Genomic DNA, 15,771 nt, shown 5'->3' with positions numbered 1-15,771 from the left:
TTTTTAAAAAAATAAGAGTATATACAGTATTTTACAAGTTTCTACCTTTAAGTGGGCCACGTCATAGTATAGTTGTTAAATATGTAAGTTACATCTTACCTAATAATGTGGTTTCTCCAAACTCTCTTAGATCATCTCAGACCCTTGTGTATATTTCTTCTTTGCCAGTAGATGGAGACAACACCACTGAAAGTTTAAAAGACATCATTCCCTGTTTAAAGGGAGCTTGCTGGTCTGAAAACTTGGGGAACCCTAACCCAAAGATTTCTTCAGTTAATCTTTAAAAGGCAGACAGAATGGCTAAGCCAAAACCAGAAATCCAAGAGAATGTACCCAATACTATCTATGGATATCCTCAAAAATTTACCAAAGAGGAACTACACTCTATGATACAGTAACTAAATCATATTAAAATGCAGTCACCTCTTAGCTTGTAAGATTCAAACTGCCTGTTCATTGCTCCTGTTTAGGCTAGATCATTTATTTTCAGTTTCAGAAAGTATAACTCAGAATATATAAAAGAGTTCCTGAATTCCAGAGGTAGATGCAGTATAGTTTTTAAAATATTAGTCATATGCACTGCTAGAAGACTTTTATTCAAAATAACACAACGAGATCCACATGAAATAATAAGAACTTTAAAAAGTGAGTTAAAGTAGAAATGGCAGAAGTAATAAGAAAAAAATTCAATTTTATGGTCATACTGAAAAGAAACACTCATTAAGGGGAAGAATCAAATTTATCTACTTTCCAAGTTTCTTATTTCACTATTAAAAATTATATAAACAGAGGAAAAACCACATATAAGAAATAAATTTCAAACCTGGAAGCTTAAGAAATCATCTCAAAATCATTATTTACCTATATTTTTCAAATAACAACTTTCCTTTCCAAATGTAAAGCCCTAAAGCCATTGCTTTCAAATGTAATCTTGCAAAAATACCAAAAAAGAGAAAGACTCGACAAGCTTATCAAGCCAAAAAGAGAAAAACTAAGATATTTGCTACACTACTTATATTGGCTGTAAGACTCCTGTCCTTAAAGTATACTAAACAAGAACAACCTATTGGGCAGAATATGTCTTAAGAAAAAGATTTGCTTTAAACCAAATAATAACCAGTTAAAAAGGAAAAGAAAAATCATAAAATCCTCTATTTTTATGTATATTTTGCTCATCTTCTGATTATATATCATGACTAAAATCAGTTTATACAAAAGGGAGGTGAATACAGTATTCAGATATTACCACAGCTATCATACCTACCTTAGGTGAAACTAGAACTGACAATAACTACTAAAATAAATCCCCTTATGACTCATTACTAGATAAAGTAGCCTTGAACCACAAACTTCTATTTAACTCTGAAATTTTATGATTCCTGTGAGATAGCAACTATCATCTACCAAGAAAACTATAACCACATTCTAACTGCCTATTAACAGCACATAAACAACCATAATCCACATGATAAATGATCTGTGGCTTTATTTAGTTAATCCTTGGATTGGCATCCTCTTAACAGACAACAAACTTTTTGACCTTTCCAAAAATTTTCAACAACTGTTATGTATGAAGGAATTGCTAATTAAATAACAAACCGCCAACACAGAAAGGCACTTTGCAGTTTTCAAAGTGTGTTCACTTATATTAATTCAATCTTATGACAGGAAAATCTAACACAAAGTAAAAACTATGGCCAACACACATAATCCACAGTGAAAGGTTAACCACATTTCTATTTTGTGCTGTTACCTGTCCACTGGCACAGAAGAGAGAGAAATGCAGATACTCAATTTTTTTAAGTAAAGCAATAACTAGAAGAGTGTCCTGGAATTCTGTATTAATATAAAATAGATCTACCAAACTGCAATTTTACAGACCACATTACTGCCACAGAAAATATATGACCAACAAGGAATGACTTTTCTTTATATATTCATTGGATTTTTGAAAAAAACACCAGGTGTTAACCTGGAAAGTTCCTTTTTTGGGATCTATGATGTCAGTGCTCCTGCCTCCACCTGCTGGCAAACAGATTATGAAACTAACAGAAATCACTGAATAAAAGAAAAATTAGCATTTGGGGGATAATAAATTAATGTCATTTTATGTAGTATCTAGTGTGATGCTATTTTTATTAATCGTTAAAATATTGATGAAATCCATTGAGAGTTCTACAGAAAAACACATTTAATTTCACTCACTCACACAGACACAAATTACAAAAAATTTCTCAGCTCAGAATGTTACCTAACAGGCCAAAAATTATTAAAAAGAAATTTTTTAAATTACCTGATAAATGACATCTTGGAAAAGGACTGGAAAAGTAAGTGCTGCATCTTCTAGCTCATTTAGACTACAGTGCACTAGTGTTTCATCCTTAAAAAACACATTGAATGAAACAAGATTATTAAAAGAAATTTCAAATGATAATGTATTTATGATCACCAAAAACACTTACTAAAACACCTATTCATATATGGAATTATACATTCATAACACATTACTGTATGTGTCCTAGCAATATAGGACAGAATTTTCTAAAGTCACTGGTTCTTGAGTATAGCTGCCAGAACAGGAAGCAGCATCACCATCATCTCAGAATTAGTTAGAAATGCAAATGTAAATTCTCTAGCTCCACTTCTGATGACTCAGAAACTAGGGGGAGGGCTATGTGGAGATGGGTCACTGAAGGAGTAGTGGAGGATGACCTCAGCAATCTATGTTTATATAACCTCCTTCAGATGATGCTGATGCATGCTTAAGTTCAAGAGCCATTGCTCTGAGTTCTGCAGTTGCCTACTTTCAATTAAAAGCACATGCATACGAGATTTTTTTTTTACAATTAGCAAATGCAAGTTATTCTAGAATCTATTATTAAAAATATATATATATTTATTTGTATAATTCCTTTTTTTTCTTTGAGACAGAATCTCGTTCTGTTGCCCCAGGAAAAGTACAGTGGTGTCATCATAGCTCACTTTAGCCTCAAATTCCTAGGCTAAAGTGATCCTTCTGCCTCAGCCTCCTTGAGTAGCTGGGACTACAGGCATGCTTGCTCTTGCTCAGGCTGGTCTCCTACTCCTGGGCTCAAGAGATCCTCCCACCTCAGCTTCCCAGAGTTCTAGAATTATAGGTGTGAGCTACTGCACCCAGCCTTGGACTGCATCCAGTAGTGTGAGCTACTGCACCCACCCTCCTTATCCTCCAACTTTTTATAAAGCATCTTATTTTAGGAAAAGATTATTTTAGTATCTCACAAATACATTTAATATACATCATTTGACTAAATAGCAGTCAATAAAACTTGTCATCTTTCATTACCACATCCTGTTTTCTCATTAAAGGGATAAGAAAGTAAGGAAAGTTCAGTCTAAGATAGGTATAAATATTTAGTATATTTCTCAAATCCTGAATGCTTGAAAAGGCCTTGGTTTCCATTAGTATTAAGTGACAGCATTTTTTAAAATAAAGCTGCTAATAATTTCCCCCCAAATTTTTAATACATTTAAGATCAATTAAAATGAAACAGAAATGTTCATACCTTGTGATTCCACATTTTACCAGCTGGAATGTGTCTTTTAACCTCATGTTAAACTCTGCTGAGGCAAACAGCAAAGAATACTCTAGATATGCCTCACTTTCTTCTAATAGCAAATCAGACTAAACTTTTCAAGGTACTCTCTTTCCTACAACTGAATTATAACTAATCCTACTACTTCATCTACAGACTATTTAAGTCTGATCATTCTTCATCTACTTCTATAAAATTATGTTCAGCCAATACTTATCTTTTCTTCTCTATTTATCTTTACATTAGATTCAAAATAATATGGCCAAACTTGATATCATGACTGTATCAACTCCTAACATCAAAATCTTTTTGAATTTTCTCCACTAACTTGCACATCAAATACGAACTACCTAGAATCAGTTTCAGTTTTTCCCCCCTCTTTTTACTTACCTCTAGTTGGTATCTTAGGATTTCTGGATACTTATACATCTCTTTGGCTAGGCAAAGGCTAAGATGCTGAACTCTCAAATCACTACTATAAATGCTAATTAAAAATTTAGGCCGGGCGCGGTGGCTCATGCCTGTAATCCTAGCACTCTGGGAGGCCGAGGCGGGTGGATTGCTCGAGGTCAGCAGTTCAAAACCAGCCTGAGCAAGAGCGAGACCCTGTCTCTACTATAAATAGAAAGAAATTAATTGGCCAACTAATATATATATAGAAAAAATTAGCCGGGCATGGTGGCACATGCCTGTAATCCCAGCTACTTGGGAGGCTGAGGCAGCAGGATTGTTTGAGCCCAGGAGTTTGAGGTTGCTGTGAGCTAGGCTGACGCCATGGCACTCACTCCAGCCTGGGCGACAAAGCGAGACTCTGTCTCAAAAAAAAAAAAAAAAAAAAAAAAAAAAAATTAAAAGAATAGGCTATTTCTTTTCATTTTTTTCTTTTTTAGAGATAAGAGTCTCCCATTCTTACCCAGGCTAGAGTGCTGTGGCATCAACCTAGATCACAGCAACCTCAAACTCCTGGGCTCAAGCGATCCTCCTGCTTCAGCCTCCCAAGCAGCTAGGACTACAAGTGCACACCACCACGCCTGGCTAACAATAGGCTTTTTCATCAAGATAAAATTTTCTATAAGAACTAAACCACATCTCTAATCATAGGGTACCAGTAAAAAAATGTTAAATAATGAATATTTTCCAATAATGAATATCTTCCATATCTTCCAATATATCGATATAAGATACTTTTTGCTAATATCAAGAAATTAGAGGCAGACAGTAAATGTGTTAACTATATATTAAATTTGATTAACAAAAGGTATGAGATATTCAGGTTTCAAAGCTCTTCTGGTACCCTAAAATAGAAATTGTAAATCACATCAAGAGAGCATATTAAAGGCTTTATTAGTCAAAATTAAGAGATAATGCTTTATAGATGGTTAATTCAATGTTTATTGTATTAGATAGTATGTCAAAGTAAGAATAAGAAAGGAATTATGGTCTTGCATATGGTTCACTCACTGAGACCCAAATTATATTTGGTCCTTCAGGGGCACATGATCCCATTAAAAAAGGGGAAAATCTAAAATAGGCATGATTCTAATAAAATGAAATTAGAATTTTTTTTTTAACACAAGATAGGGAGAGAAATTAGAATTTTTAAGAGATTAAAAAACAAATCACAAGGATCTCAGGAGTATGAAGGAAAAAACTTTAAAAAGTCTAATTTATTCTTAAAAGGTACCTGATACTAACCAAACTAAGTACCCTAACATTAGACTATGCTTAAATAAAATCATTTCAGAACTCCTAGGATATATTTATAGTAAGTGTGATGGCTACTCATTCATTTGTATTCTTTGAGGTATTTTGAGCTATTATTTTTAAAAAGAATTTAACTCCTTTATTCTCTCTACCTGCAGATAATATACTTACCAGGTCTAAAACTAGGGAGAATTCTGGTGTGCTTCTTGTTTTCAATGGAAGAGCAGGTTTCCTATTTAATTGTTCTTCTGTCAGTGGTGGAACATGTTTGATGAAATAATAGCTATAAATCAAATTTTAAGAAAATTTCAACATTCCTACTTTATAAATATAAAAGATATTACTAAATTCAGCCCATTTAATTAAATAAAGCACAATTAACCCAGTAAGCCAAATTTATAAAACATGTAAATAAAAGTGAAATATACAAATTAGTATTGCTGTAACTCAGTAAAGGTTTTAATACCTACAGGTCACATGTTCTTGGTAATATACCATTAAGCCACCCCTCCACACAGATAACATACTTTCATCATGCTCCAGAAAGGAAAGAAAGGGGAAAAAAAACAAAAACCCCAACTCACGGGTCAAATACTTCCCAGTCTTCTTCATAGGTGGCCTCTGCGTGGGCTGATGAATAACCACTATCTGGAGTTACTGGTGCTATTTAATAAAGAGAAAATATTACTATTACTTAATGATTCATGAAATACACATTTTACTGCTTCTACATAAGATCTTTCTGAAGCCCTGTGTATTTTAGGTTAAAGATAGAAATAATTTGTAAACAATATGAGAAACAAATTTATTAACATAGATCTAACTCTAGATCAAAGGGGAAAATAATCACTACAGACAAAATGGCAAAGTAGATCACGGCTAGTACAATTAAGATCCTTATCAGCTTAGAGAAAATTTACTAATTACTAGAAAAATGCACTCCATAAAAATTCAGTTTCTAACTGGATGGTGTTTATGTGCAATAATCATAAAAATTTCCTGGTGCTCTTGTAGAGATAATACTTCATAAAGTGAAGTAAGGCATCAATACATTATACATAAGATATGCTGACAATAGACCCAAATGTAGTTTTAAAATCTGCGATCCATGAATAGTCTTTAAGGTCTGTGAACCCTTTGAAGAATACAAAAAAGTACTGTATGTGTACTTTTCCAGGAATCTCAAGGCTATATATGATCTTAAAAAGAAATGCTGCTCTATGTGGAAATTATTGCTTTAGAGAATCTATTATTTTACTAATTTATAAGCAACTTAATTTCTATATTCCATACCACATAATTTACTCTCTGAGCAGATTATATCAATTGATGGAGCTTTAGAAATTATAATGGGAATTTTCTAAGACAATCATTACAACTTAAATTGAAGGAGAAGACAAAGGTAACTTACAAGCCAAGCCAAACAGGTAAAATCTAAGACTCAAAACTTTAAGGTAGAAACAAATAAAAAATTGCTGTAATCTGGCCAGGTGCACTGGCTCACGCCTATTATCCCAGCACTTTGGGAGGCCAAGGCGGGAGGATTGCTTGAGACCAGCCTGGGCAACATAGCAAGACCTCAGTCTCTATAAAAAATAGAAATATTAGCCTGGCCTGGTAGTGTGTTCCTATAGTCCCAGCTACTTGGGAGGCTGAGGTAAGAGGATCGCTTGAGCCCAGGAGTTTAAGGCTGCAGTGAGCTATGATCACACCACTATACTCCAGCCTGGGTGAGACAGTGAGACCGTTTTAAAAAAAAAAAAAAATTAAAGGATGGATCTTCCTATAGAAATGGAATATTGGTCTTTCAGGTCAAAAACTAACCGTTTTTGCAATTATCACATAGTAACACCTTCTGAAAAAAGTCATCATGATATGTATGCTCAATGAATGACATCAGATGTAATGCAGAATTTTTGTTCCCCTGTAACAACTTTATGCTTATCATGATTCATTAGCACAGGGAATAATGGAAAATGTATCTTCCAATCACTTTACTGTTTCAAATTCCTATTACCCTCAGAGAAATGAGTATCTGTACTTTAGCACCTAAAATTATTTAGCATCTGAAATTATGGAGTGCCTATATGCTAAGTATTTTCATATTTCATCTCATTTAGCCTTCAAAACCTTTAAGTATTACCATGTTAAAGCTAAGAAAACAGAGTTTCTTATGTGTCTATCTACTACAGTCCTCTCAAGAGCTTACATACATTGTCCAAAGTCACACAACTAAGTAAATGGTAGAGCCAACCTCCTACCTTGTTTTCTTTGGCTACATTCTCAAAGTTAAGGAAAAGTAGTACTTTTGTCACTAATACTCATCTTTTAAGATCAGCATAAATGTTACCTCTAAAATCTTCCCATGAGCATCCCAGAGTAACTGCAGTGTGTCACCACCTCATTTTGCTCATTTAACTGTAATAATACTCACTCCATTGTAATTTTTCTGTATACTAGGCTCTTCAATTAGATCATGAACTCGTCAGGGTCAGGGAGCTTATCTTAATCATGTTTATCAACAATTCCTCCTCACAAAAATAGGTGCTCATAAATGTTAGGGGAATAAAAGAATGAATGTGACAACTGTAGTACACCTTACTTTTCCCCTCTAGAAACCCTAAAGTTACAGAATTCTGTCTTCTATATTCAGTTGTCCGAAAAAACAAATACAAACATTTATACAGCAGCACAAAAATATACAACAAGCATCAAACAGGAAACCAAAGCCCTGGACTTTATATTTTACCATTCATTAGTCTTATCCCACTGGGGAAAATAATCAGCATAAAATAAGAAGTCGAAGATAGCTTAACATGCAATTCTTATGCACTAAAGAATAAACTAACTGTTCATAATGGAGTCAATTTGCTTGTCAGATTCAGTATTATTCTTAAATTCTGGGTTTAACATCATAGATATGGATCTGTTACTTGATGAATTTAAAATAAATCTTTCCCATTTTGCTGTTTTCCCTCCATATTAGTATTACTGGGATTGCACTATCTAAAAGTTTCATAATTGTGTCCATTTTTTCTTTAAATGTTTCCTTCTGTTTCAGTGATTTAAAATTTCTTCTTTTTATTCAAGAGGAGTACAGATGCTCCTCTATGTATGACTGGGCTACATCCTGATAAACCTATCATAAGTCAAAAATATTGTAAGTCAAAATGCATGTAATACCTGGATAAACCCATCATAAGGTCAAAAAAATTGTAAGTCAGAGAACATCTGTACATTATTCTACTTCCTTATACCAAGGTATATTTCTTAACCAATACATACTTACTGGGCTCTCTTAAATTCCTGTTAGCCCCAAAATAAAAAAGCAAATCTAAGATCTCTGTCCCCAAATGAGAATATGGCCGTCCTCAGTTTTATTCTGCTTTAAGAATGGTGGAACTCAATTTCATCTTGTACTTTATGTCTATCTACCACAGTCCTCAGAGGTAATAAATTCCTAATCTCATGTGTTTCCACAATTCAATGACAACTAGCTGAGGAACCCAATAATTATGTTAGGCCTTTGTAAGTATCCAGAGCTAGGCTGCAAAGTTTGGGCAGAGAGAGAGATCTGGAAACAGAAGGCCCCTTTGGAGGATGTCATCTATGTATGAAACAAATCTGAAGGTATGAGACTGTCTCTAGTTAGGGACCTTAGACCTCAGATCTAAGGGTCCAAGACTGGTGCAACAGTAAGAAATATGTTCATAAACATAAGCATATATTTTGCTAGCTGTATTAAATTTCTCCAAGCAGTAAGATTGCTGGAAATAATTCAACTGTGAAATGACTAATACTTAGTCAAAACAATCTTGCAAAAAATTTCTATTTCAAAATGACTGTGGATTTTTGGGACAAAGTTTTGTTTCCAACTTTAATTTTTTTTAACTTTAAGGAAGAAAAACTTATGTATTTAAATCTGCCCACTTAAGAAAAATAATACTACATTTTTATAAACTATTCATGAAAATGAATAAGAAAAGGAATTTTCCTCACCTGTAAGGGGTGGGATATCACGATTAACTGTTTCTTCTGCTTCTTCTAAACCATTATTTATTGACGGCCTCACTTGAACTGCTTGATTTGAGTAAGCTGCTCCATTAGTTGATGTAGTAGTACTGGTAGTAATCTCATCCACCTGTTCCATATCAAGTTGTTTTACTATTTCTTCAGCTTCCACAGCCTGCCCTGGAGAATCTGATCCTGATGTTCCTGAAATCATAATTCAGTATACTCACTATCATCACTTTAAAATGCAAGTATTGAGGGCGGGAAATGGGCATTTATTGAAACCTTAAAATCTGTACCCCCATAATATGCCAAAATAAAAAAAAAAAGAAATATTCAAGGAAAAAAAATGCAAGTATTTAGAAAAACTAAATGCAATATCACTCTACAATTTATTTAAACTAGTAATTCATATGGGAACAAAGCTGAGAACATTTGTTAGTGAATCTTGTCTAGACAATTCAAACAATGAGGAATAAAGACCATTACAGGCTAGAGTAATATTTGTGAGTTTTTCTTAAGTTTTCAAAAAGTTTTGAAATATCCATTTATAGTCACATGAAAGCCACAACAGAATTTTTCATTAAGACAAATATCACTTATTAAGTATGTACTATGTGCTAGGCATTTTATGTTATGTTCATTATCCTTAAATAGCTACCGATCTTTCCAATTCAAATGCTAATAATCCCTGCCATGTAGGTAACTGTAATTTTTCAACCAGAGGTATCCAAGAAAGAGCTAACTGTTCCTCTAACCATGAGAACCTTTTTAAGACGGAATAATTTATCAACAAAATTCTATCTCATTACCAAATAAAGATTGAAGAGGTCCCTGCCCAATTCTTCTGCTATGAAATGATCCCAACTCTTTCCATTTCTTTCCAGAATCCTCCAGATGTCATTTTAAAGAATAAAAATAACAAAATCAAAGTCCAACATTATCAACTTCCTTGCAAAATACTTTCTCCCTCACTGTTTTAAATTTAACATCTTTCCTAAAAATATCTCTTTTTCTGATACCCTTCCCTCGAACACTCTTTATTCTTCCACATCGAATGTTCTAATTGAATCAGAGTTCATTTATCTCCATTGCTGCCACCAGATCACTGGTTTTCCACTGATGTGCAAAAAATGTCTGGTCTTTTGAGACTGATGTTGCATGGCTATGTAATTCTTCACTTGTCCTCACTGATGTCACTTACCACTTCCTAGTTGAATCCTATCCATCACGAAGGAGTTTAACACCTAGCTACTACTTTACTGCTCTATTTAATGTGGTATTTTGTCCAGTTATTACAGGTGATGTCAATGATTCATTCAATGACTAATCCTCAAAGTTCCTGTCCTCTTCAGCTCCAACTATCTTCACTCACACTGCTCTTTAGCAGTTATTACCATAGCCATAACCTGCATATTAACACTAAGAAACTGTTCACCTCTGAAATCTAAAATTCTAATCCTATATATTAATCCGTTAGTATAGCCTTCTAACCTTCCAATAATCTATCTCATACTCCCATTATATATGTGATCTCCAAGCTTGATAAAGGCCAGTATCATTTACTCCAAACATATATCTCAATGGCTTCCTCTTCCCTTTTAATCTAGTTAAGACTTCATGGTATAGTGGCCGTCTGTGTTCTGGCCAGAATTGAGCTTGCCCTGTGCCAAAATGCAGCATGTATGTTATGCTCCTTCTATGGAATTAAAAAAAATTACATTAAAAAAAAAACATATATATCAATATGAGGCTAAATATGAAGGTGCTGCTTTCACATCGTTCTCTTTAGTTGTCTTTCTTTGTACCATGAATAACATTTTCTACATTTCAGTAGAATTTTAAGCAGTTGTGGTCTCATTACTACAGTGTCTGTTCTTATATATGTTATCATGTTTGGTTCAGTTCTGAGGAGGCGATATAGTCTATTCTCCATAATTTGTTTTCTAATGTATATCCACTTGTGTGTCATATTATTCTTTTTATCTTAAACTATGGCTAAAATAAAATAAGCTACTTTTCAAAATTAAAAAAAAAAAAGACTTCATGGTATATCACTCAACTCACTCTCAAGATGGCAACCTCAGTATCCTTGATCTCTTGTCCTTCATTGTCATCTGTCAAGAAATTCAATCAATCTAACAAACAGAATTCTTAGGCCCTAGTCCCAAGGTACTGAAGGAAACACTATAAAGACCAGCTATACTACAAATAAAACCCTCTAATCTTAGCCAGGTCCATAGTATGCTGTTTGGTACTTCTGCGTGTGTCTCTCTCTCAGTTCCTTTTTCTTATTTTCCAGGCAGGGATGGGGAACCTGAAGCCTCAGGGCCACGTCTGGCCTTCTGACTGAACCCAAATTTTACAGAACAAATCCTTTTAATAAAGGGATTTGTTCTGTGAAGTTTGGATTTGGTTGAAGGGTTGCACTTGGGGATCTGGAGGGCCACATGTGGCCTTGAGGCTGAAGGTTCCCCACCCCTGCCAGTGGTTAACATTCTAAACCTTTACCATGATCTTTCTTCAAGTCCCTGCTACCAGGAATATCTCAGTAAATGACACCATCTCCTCTTTCAAAGAAAAAAATTGTAACTGCCCAGGCATGAAGGCTCACTCCTGTAATCCTAGCACTTTGGGGGCTGAGGCAGAAAGATCCCTTTAGGCCTAGAGTTTGAGACCTGCCTACATAACATAGCAAGACCATGTCTCTACAAAACAAAAATTTTTTAAGCTAGCCATGAGGATCATTCCAGCCCAGGAGTTTGAGGCTGCAGTGAGCTAGGATTGTGCCAACCTGGGCAAAAGAATGAGACCCTGTCTCTCCTGCAAACAAACAAACAAACAAACAAACAACTTCTTCCTCAAACATCTATTTCTGTACATACTTTTACTGCTTCTTTCCTCCATCATGAGGAGAAAATGTCTCTTCCCACTTTCAATTTTAATTATTTTACCTGTTCTTTTTATTTTATTTTTTAAAATTTTTGTTGTCCAGCTAATTTCTTTCTATTTTTTTTTAGTAGAGACGGGGGTCTCGCTCTTGTTCAGGCTGGTCTCAAACTCCTGAGCTCAAACGATCTGCCCACCTCGGCTTCCCCAAGTGCTAGGATTACAGGCGTGAACCATCGCGCCCAGCTTACCTGTTTTGATTCCATCCCTGTCAATAGTTTCCAGAATCTTTCTCTATTATTCTCTCCTTTCAATTTTCATGCTTGTATCCTGCAAATACAAACTATCCCCTGAGACTATGTAACCTCCCTAATTTCTTTCAATTCAAGCTCCTCATAACAGTAATCTATACTTGCTGCTCCTTTCTTACTCTTCACTTTACTCTTCTAACTCAAAAATATTAGGCACTAAATTTAACTGCTCCTCTAAAACTGTTCTGACAAAAGATACCAATGACTTTCTGTCAGGTTTAGGGGTGTCTTTTCAATGATCATTTACTTTTCTTCTGTCTTTACAACTATTTGACCCTGGGTTTTGATAGTTTCTCTTCCTTTGGCTTCTATAACACAATGTCTTTCCTGGCTTCTTCCATGTCTTTTTTATTGGCTCCTCTTACTCTGTCCAGTCCTTTGATGTTTTCCCCCCAAATTCTGGTCTTGGTCTGCTGACCCAAGAAATCATTTATTCCACTGGTTTCAACTAATACCTACAAGCTGATGATACCATGATCTACTGCTTAAACCCAGAATTCTGAAGTCCACACCAGAATAACAAATTGTTCCTAGATATTTGGTTGTTTCATGGCATCTCAAAATCAGGATGGCCCATATTAACCTCAATTATCTATCTCCCAAGAACTTTCTTCTCCTTCTTGAAACCTCTACCCTTGTGTAATCTTCTCTTTTCTGTCACCTCCAGTCTGTACCCCAAATTTGCACATTTTATATCCTCTGATCCTTCCTCTCTTCTCTAATACCACAATTAATATCTCGAGTCTCGCATGTACTACTTAATACAAGTCTACTAATTGTTCTCCCTGATTGCAGCCTCTTGAGAATCTAGCCAATAAACTACTGCCAAAGTGTTCAACATAAATCTGCTCATATTATTCACCAGTTTAAAACCTTTCAATCATTCCCCACTGATTAAGCTGAAACATCTTACCGTGCTGGCTCTATAATCTGACTTCTTCATAACTCTTCTGCCTTCTCAAATTCAGTGCTCCATCAGTTACAAACTACAGTTTCTCAAATATTCTAGGTTGCTTCCTGTTGCAGGGCCTTTGCTCATGCTGCTTCTTCTATCTGGATTCAGCTTTTCTATCAAGCCTTTTGTGAGCCACCATCACCACTGCCCAGAAGACAGGACCACTCTATTCTGTGAATACCCCACTATCCCATACCTCCAATCAATGCACCTATAAAATTTATTATACTTATTTACCTACATTTTTCCCTCTGGTAAAAAGTTCCTGGCCAGGGACAGTGGCTCACGCCTCTAATCCTAGCACTTTAGGAGGCCAAGGTGGGAGGATCGCTTGAGGCCAGGAGTTGAAGACCACATAGCAAGACCCCATCTCTACAAAAAATTAAAAAAATTAGCCAGGCATGGTGGCACACGACTGGAGTCCCAGCACCTTGGGAAACCAAGGCAGTTTGAACCCAGGAGTTTGAGCTTGCAGTGAGCTATTATAATGCCACTGCATTCTGGCCCAGATAACAGAGTGAGACCCTGTCTCTTAAAATAAAAAAAGTAAACTCCTTGAGGGCAGTGATCATTTGATAAACATCTTTAAATATCCAGTGACATACATATAACTGGAACACTGTAGATGCTCAATAAATATTTATTGAATGAATTAAAATCTTCAAATCACCCCTAACATTTAAGTATAAATTAATTATCCCAATACACAGATTAAGAGGCACAAGAATTTAAAGAACTATTCCAAGGTAATGTAGCTAAAGAGTGGCAAAGATAAAATTTTAAAACAAGCTTATCTAACTCCAAAGCCTATTCTCTTTCCACTATACCAGCATCTAGTTCTATAAGATGTTAATAGATATTATACAGAAACAGGTTCTGTGGTCAAATATGTCTATGAAATACCAGGTTAAACAAACTTGAAGGAAGCTTTTGTTTTTCTTTTGTTTCTCTTATAGGACTTTATAATCCTTTAATGTGCTAATATGCATTATTTTCTCCGAGAACATCTTGATTTTATATTATACCATTCTGCCTTTTAGAAATTGTACTATCATCCAGAAATATAATTAATGTTAGAATTTAAATCATCAAGCAACAAGCATTTAATGATTATCTTCCATGGACCTAATACTATATCAAACAGCATGGCGGATACAAAAATAAAGACATGGTCTCTTGCCCTGAAATAACCTACAGACAAAATTATCATGCGTGACATAAAGCATCAATCATTAGAAAAGACAGGACACAAGCTAGGCCATTAAAAAAATATAAAGTCTGTGATTATGGAAGCTTAGGGAAAAAAACCCAAAAAAAAACCCCCCCAAAAAAAATACAAAGTGAAGGAAGCCAATGTTTATTCCCTTGGGAAACTTAGATAAGTTTTACATTATCTGAAACTACCCTAATTCAAATGAATTGAGTTACTATTTGTCTACAATGAAAATCCCTGGGGGATAAAAATCAAGCAAATGATAATAAAAATAAACAGTGTTACCAAAAAAATCTGGTTTCAACTCACTTAAAATATTAAATAAATTCCATTTTAACGATCTTGAAAATGTGTCTGGATTCTCTCCTGTACATTCTCTAAAGAATAAAAGAGTCATCTTAACACAGTAAAAACAAAACACTTTCCCTCCAGCTCAAAAGTTTATCTAGCTTTGTAGATAATGAAAGCAGAGTTCACTACAACAGAACTGAATTTTATTTCAGTCACTTTAAAAGAAACAGCTTTTAAAAAGCTGTATATTTTTAATGAGACTAAAACAAACAAAAGACATTGACAAAACAGGTCAGTAAAATTAAAAAGATCTTTTAAAAAACTATGAATTTTTTTAACCCAAATTACGGTTAATACTTACCATTTTTATTTGCTGGTGAAAAAAAGTTGAAGACAGGTGAAAATATGGTCCCCAACAATGTAGTTCTTGGAGGACTGCCAGTGGAAGGATTATCTTCTAATTTTCCATTTTGTTTAACATGTTGATTTGTCATTTCATAACTACCAGCTTCTAACAAAGAAATAAGAAAAAAGTCACAATCTAGAAAACACTGACTTTCAGAAATGTGTTTTAAATCCCTCGTTACAAAAATAACTTTCCCCTCCTTCAAAATATTTCAGGAAAACTGATTTACAGGAGAGCTTATCAAAGAAATCCCGAGATAAATCAAATGTTCTTTATACATAAATGTATTCACTTATTAACTATGAAATGTCTGATTTCCTTAAGTACTAGGTTTGACAGTTGATGTCTGTGACATTTCACTTTGATACTTGTTTTATTTTTAATGTGAAGGTACATCCTCAATCTTTCAAACACAT

The 15,771-nt window shown here is 34.6% G+C and overlaps 1 protein-coding gene across 4 annotated transcripts in view; it reads right to left on the bottom strand.

The window, feature by feature from the left end:
- CTDSPL2 (CTD small phosphatase like 2) overlaps positions 1-15,771 on the bottom strand; it is an 87,257-nt gene that overhangs the window by 19,774 nt on the left and 51,712 nt on the right. For 3 of the 4 annotated variants that reach the window (XM_076004310.1, XM_012766687.3, XM_012766688.3), the window contains exons 4-8: positions 15,311-15,460; positions 9,279-9,494; positions 5,864-5,942; positions 5,451-5,562; positions 2,294-2,380 (exon numbers count right to left, since the gene is read on the bottom strand). In XM_076004310.1, coding sequence (XP_075860425.1) covers positions 2,294-2,380; positions 5,451-5,562; positions 5,864-5,942; positions 9,279-9,494; positions 15,311-15,460 — 644 coding nt within the window. The remainder of the gene's footprint in view (positions 1-2,293; positions 2,381-5,450; positions 5,563-5,863; positions 5,943-9,278; positions 9,495-15,310; positions 15,461-15,771) is intronic. The other variant, XM_012766689.3, reaches the window with a different exon arrangement.

This window comes from Microcebus murinus, chromosome 6 (genome assembly GCF_040939455.1).
Source record: "Microcebus murinus isolate Inina chromosome 6, M.murinus_Inina_mat1.0, whole genome shotgun sequence".
NCBI classification, from domain to species: Eukaryota; Metazoa; Chordata; class Mammalia; order Primates; family Cheirogaleidae; genus Microcebus; species Microcebus murinus.
This window is presented reverse-complemented; position numbering and strand designations above follow the sequence as displayed.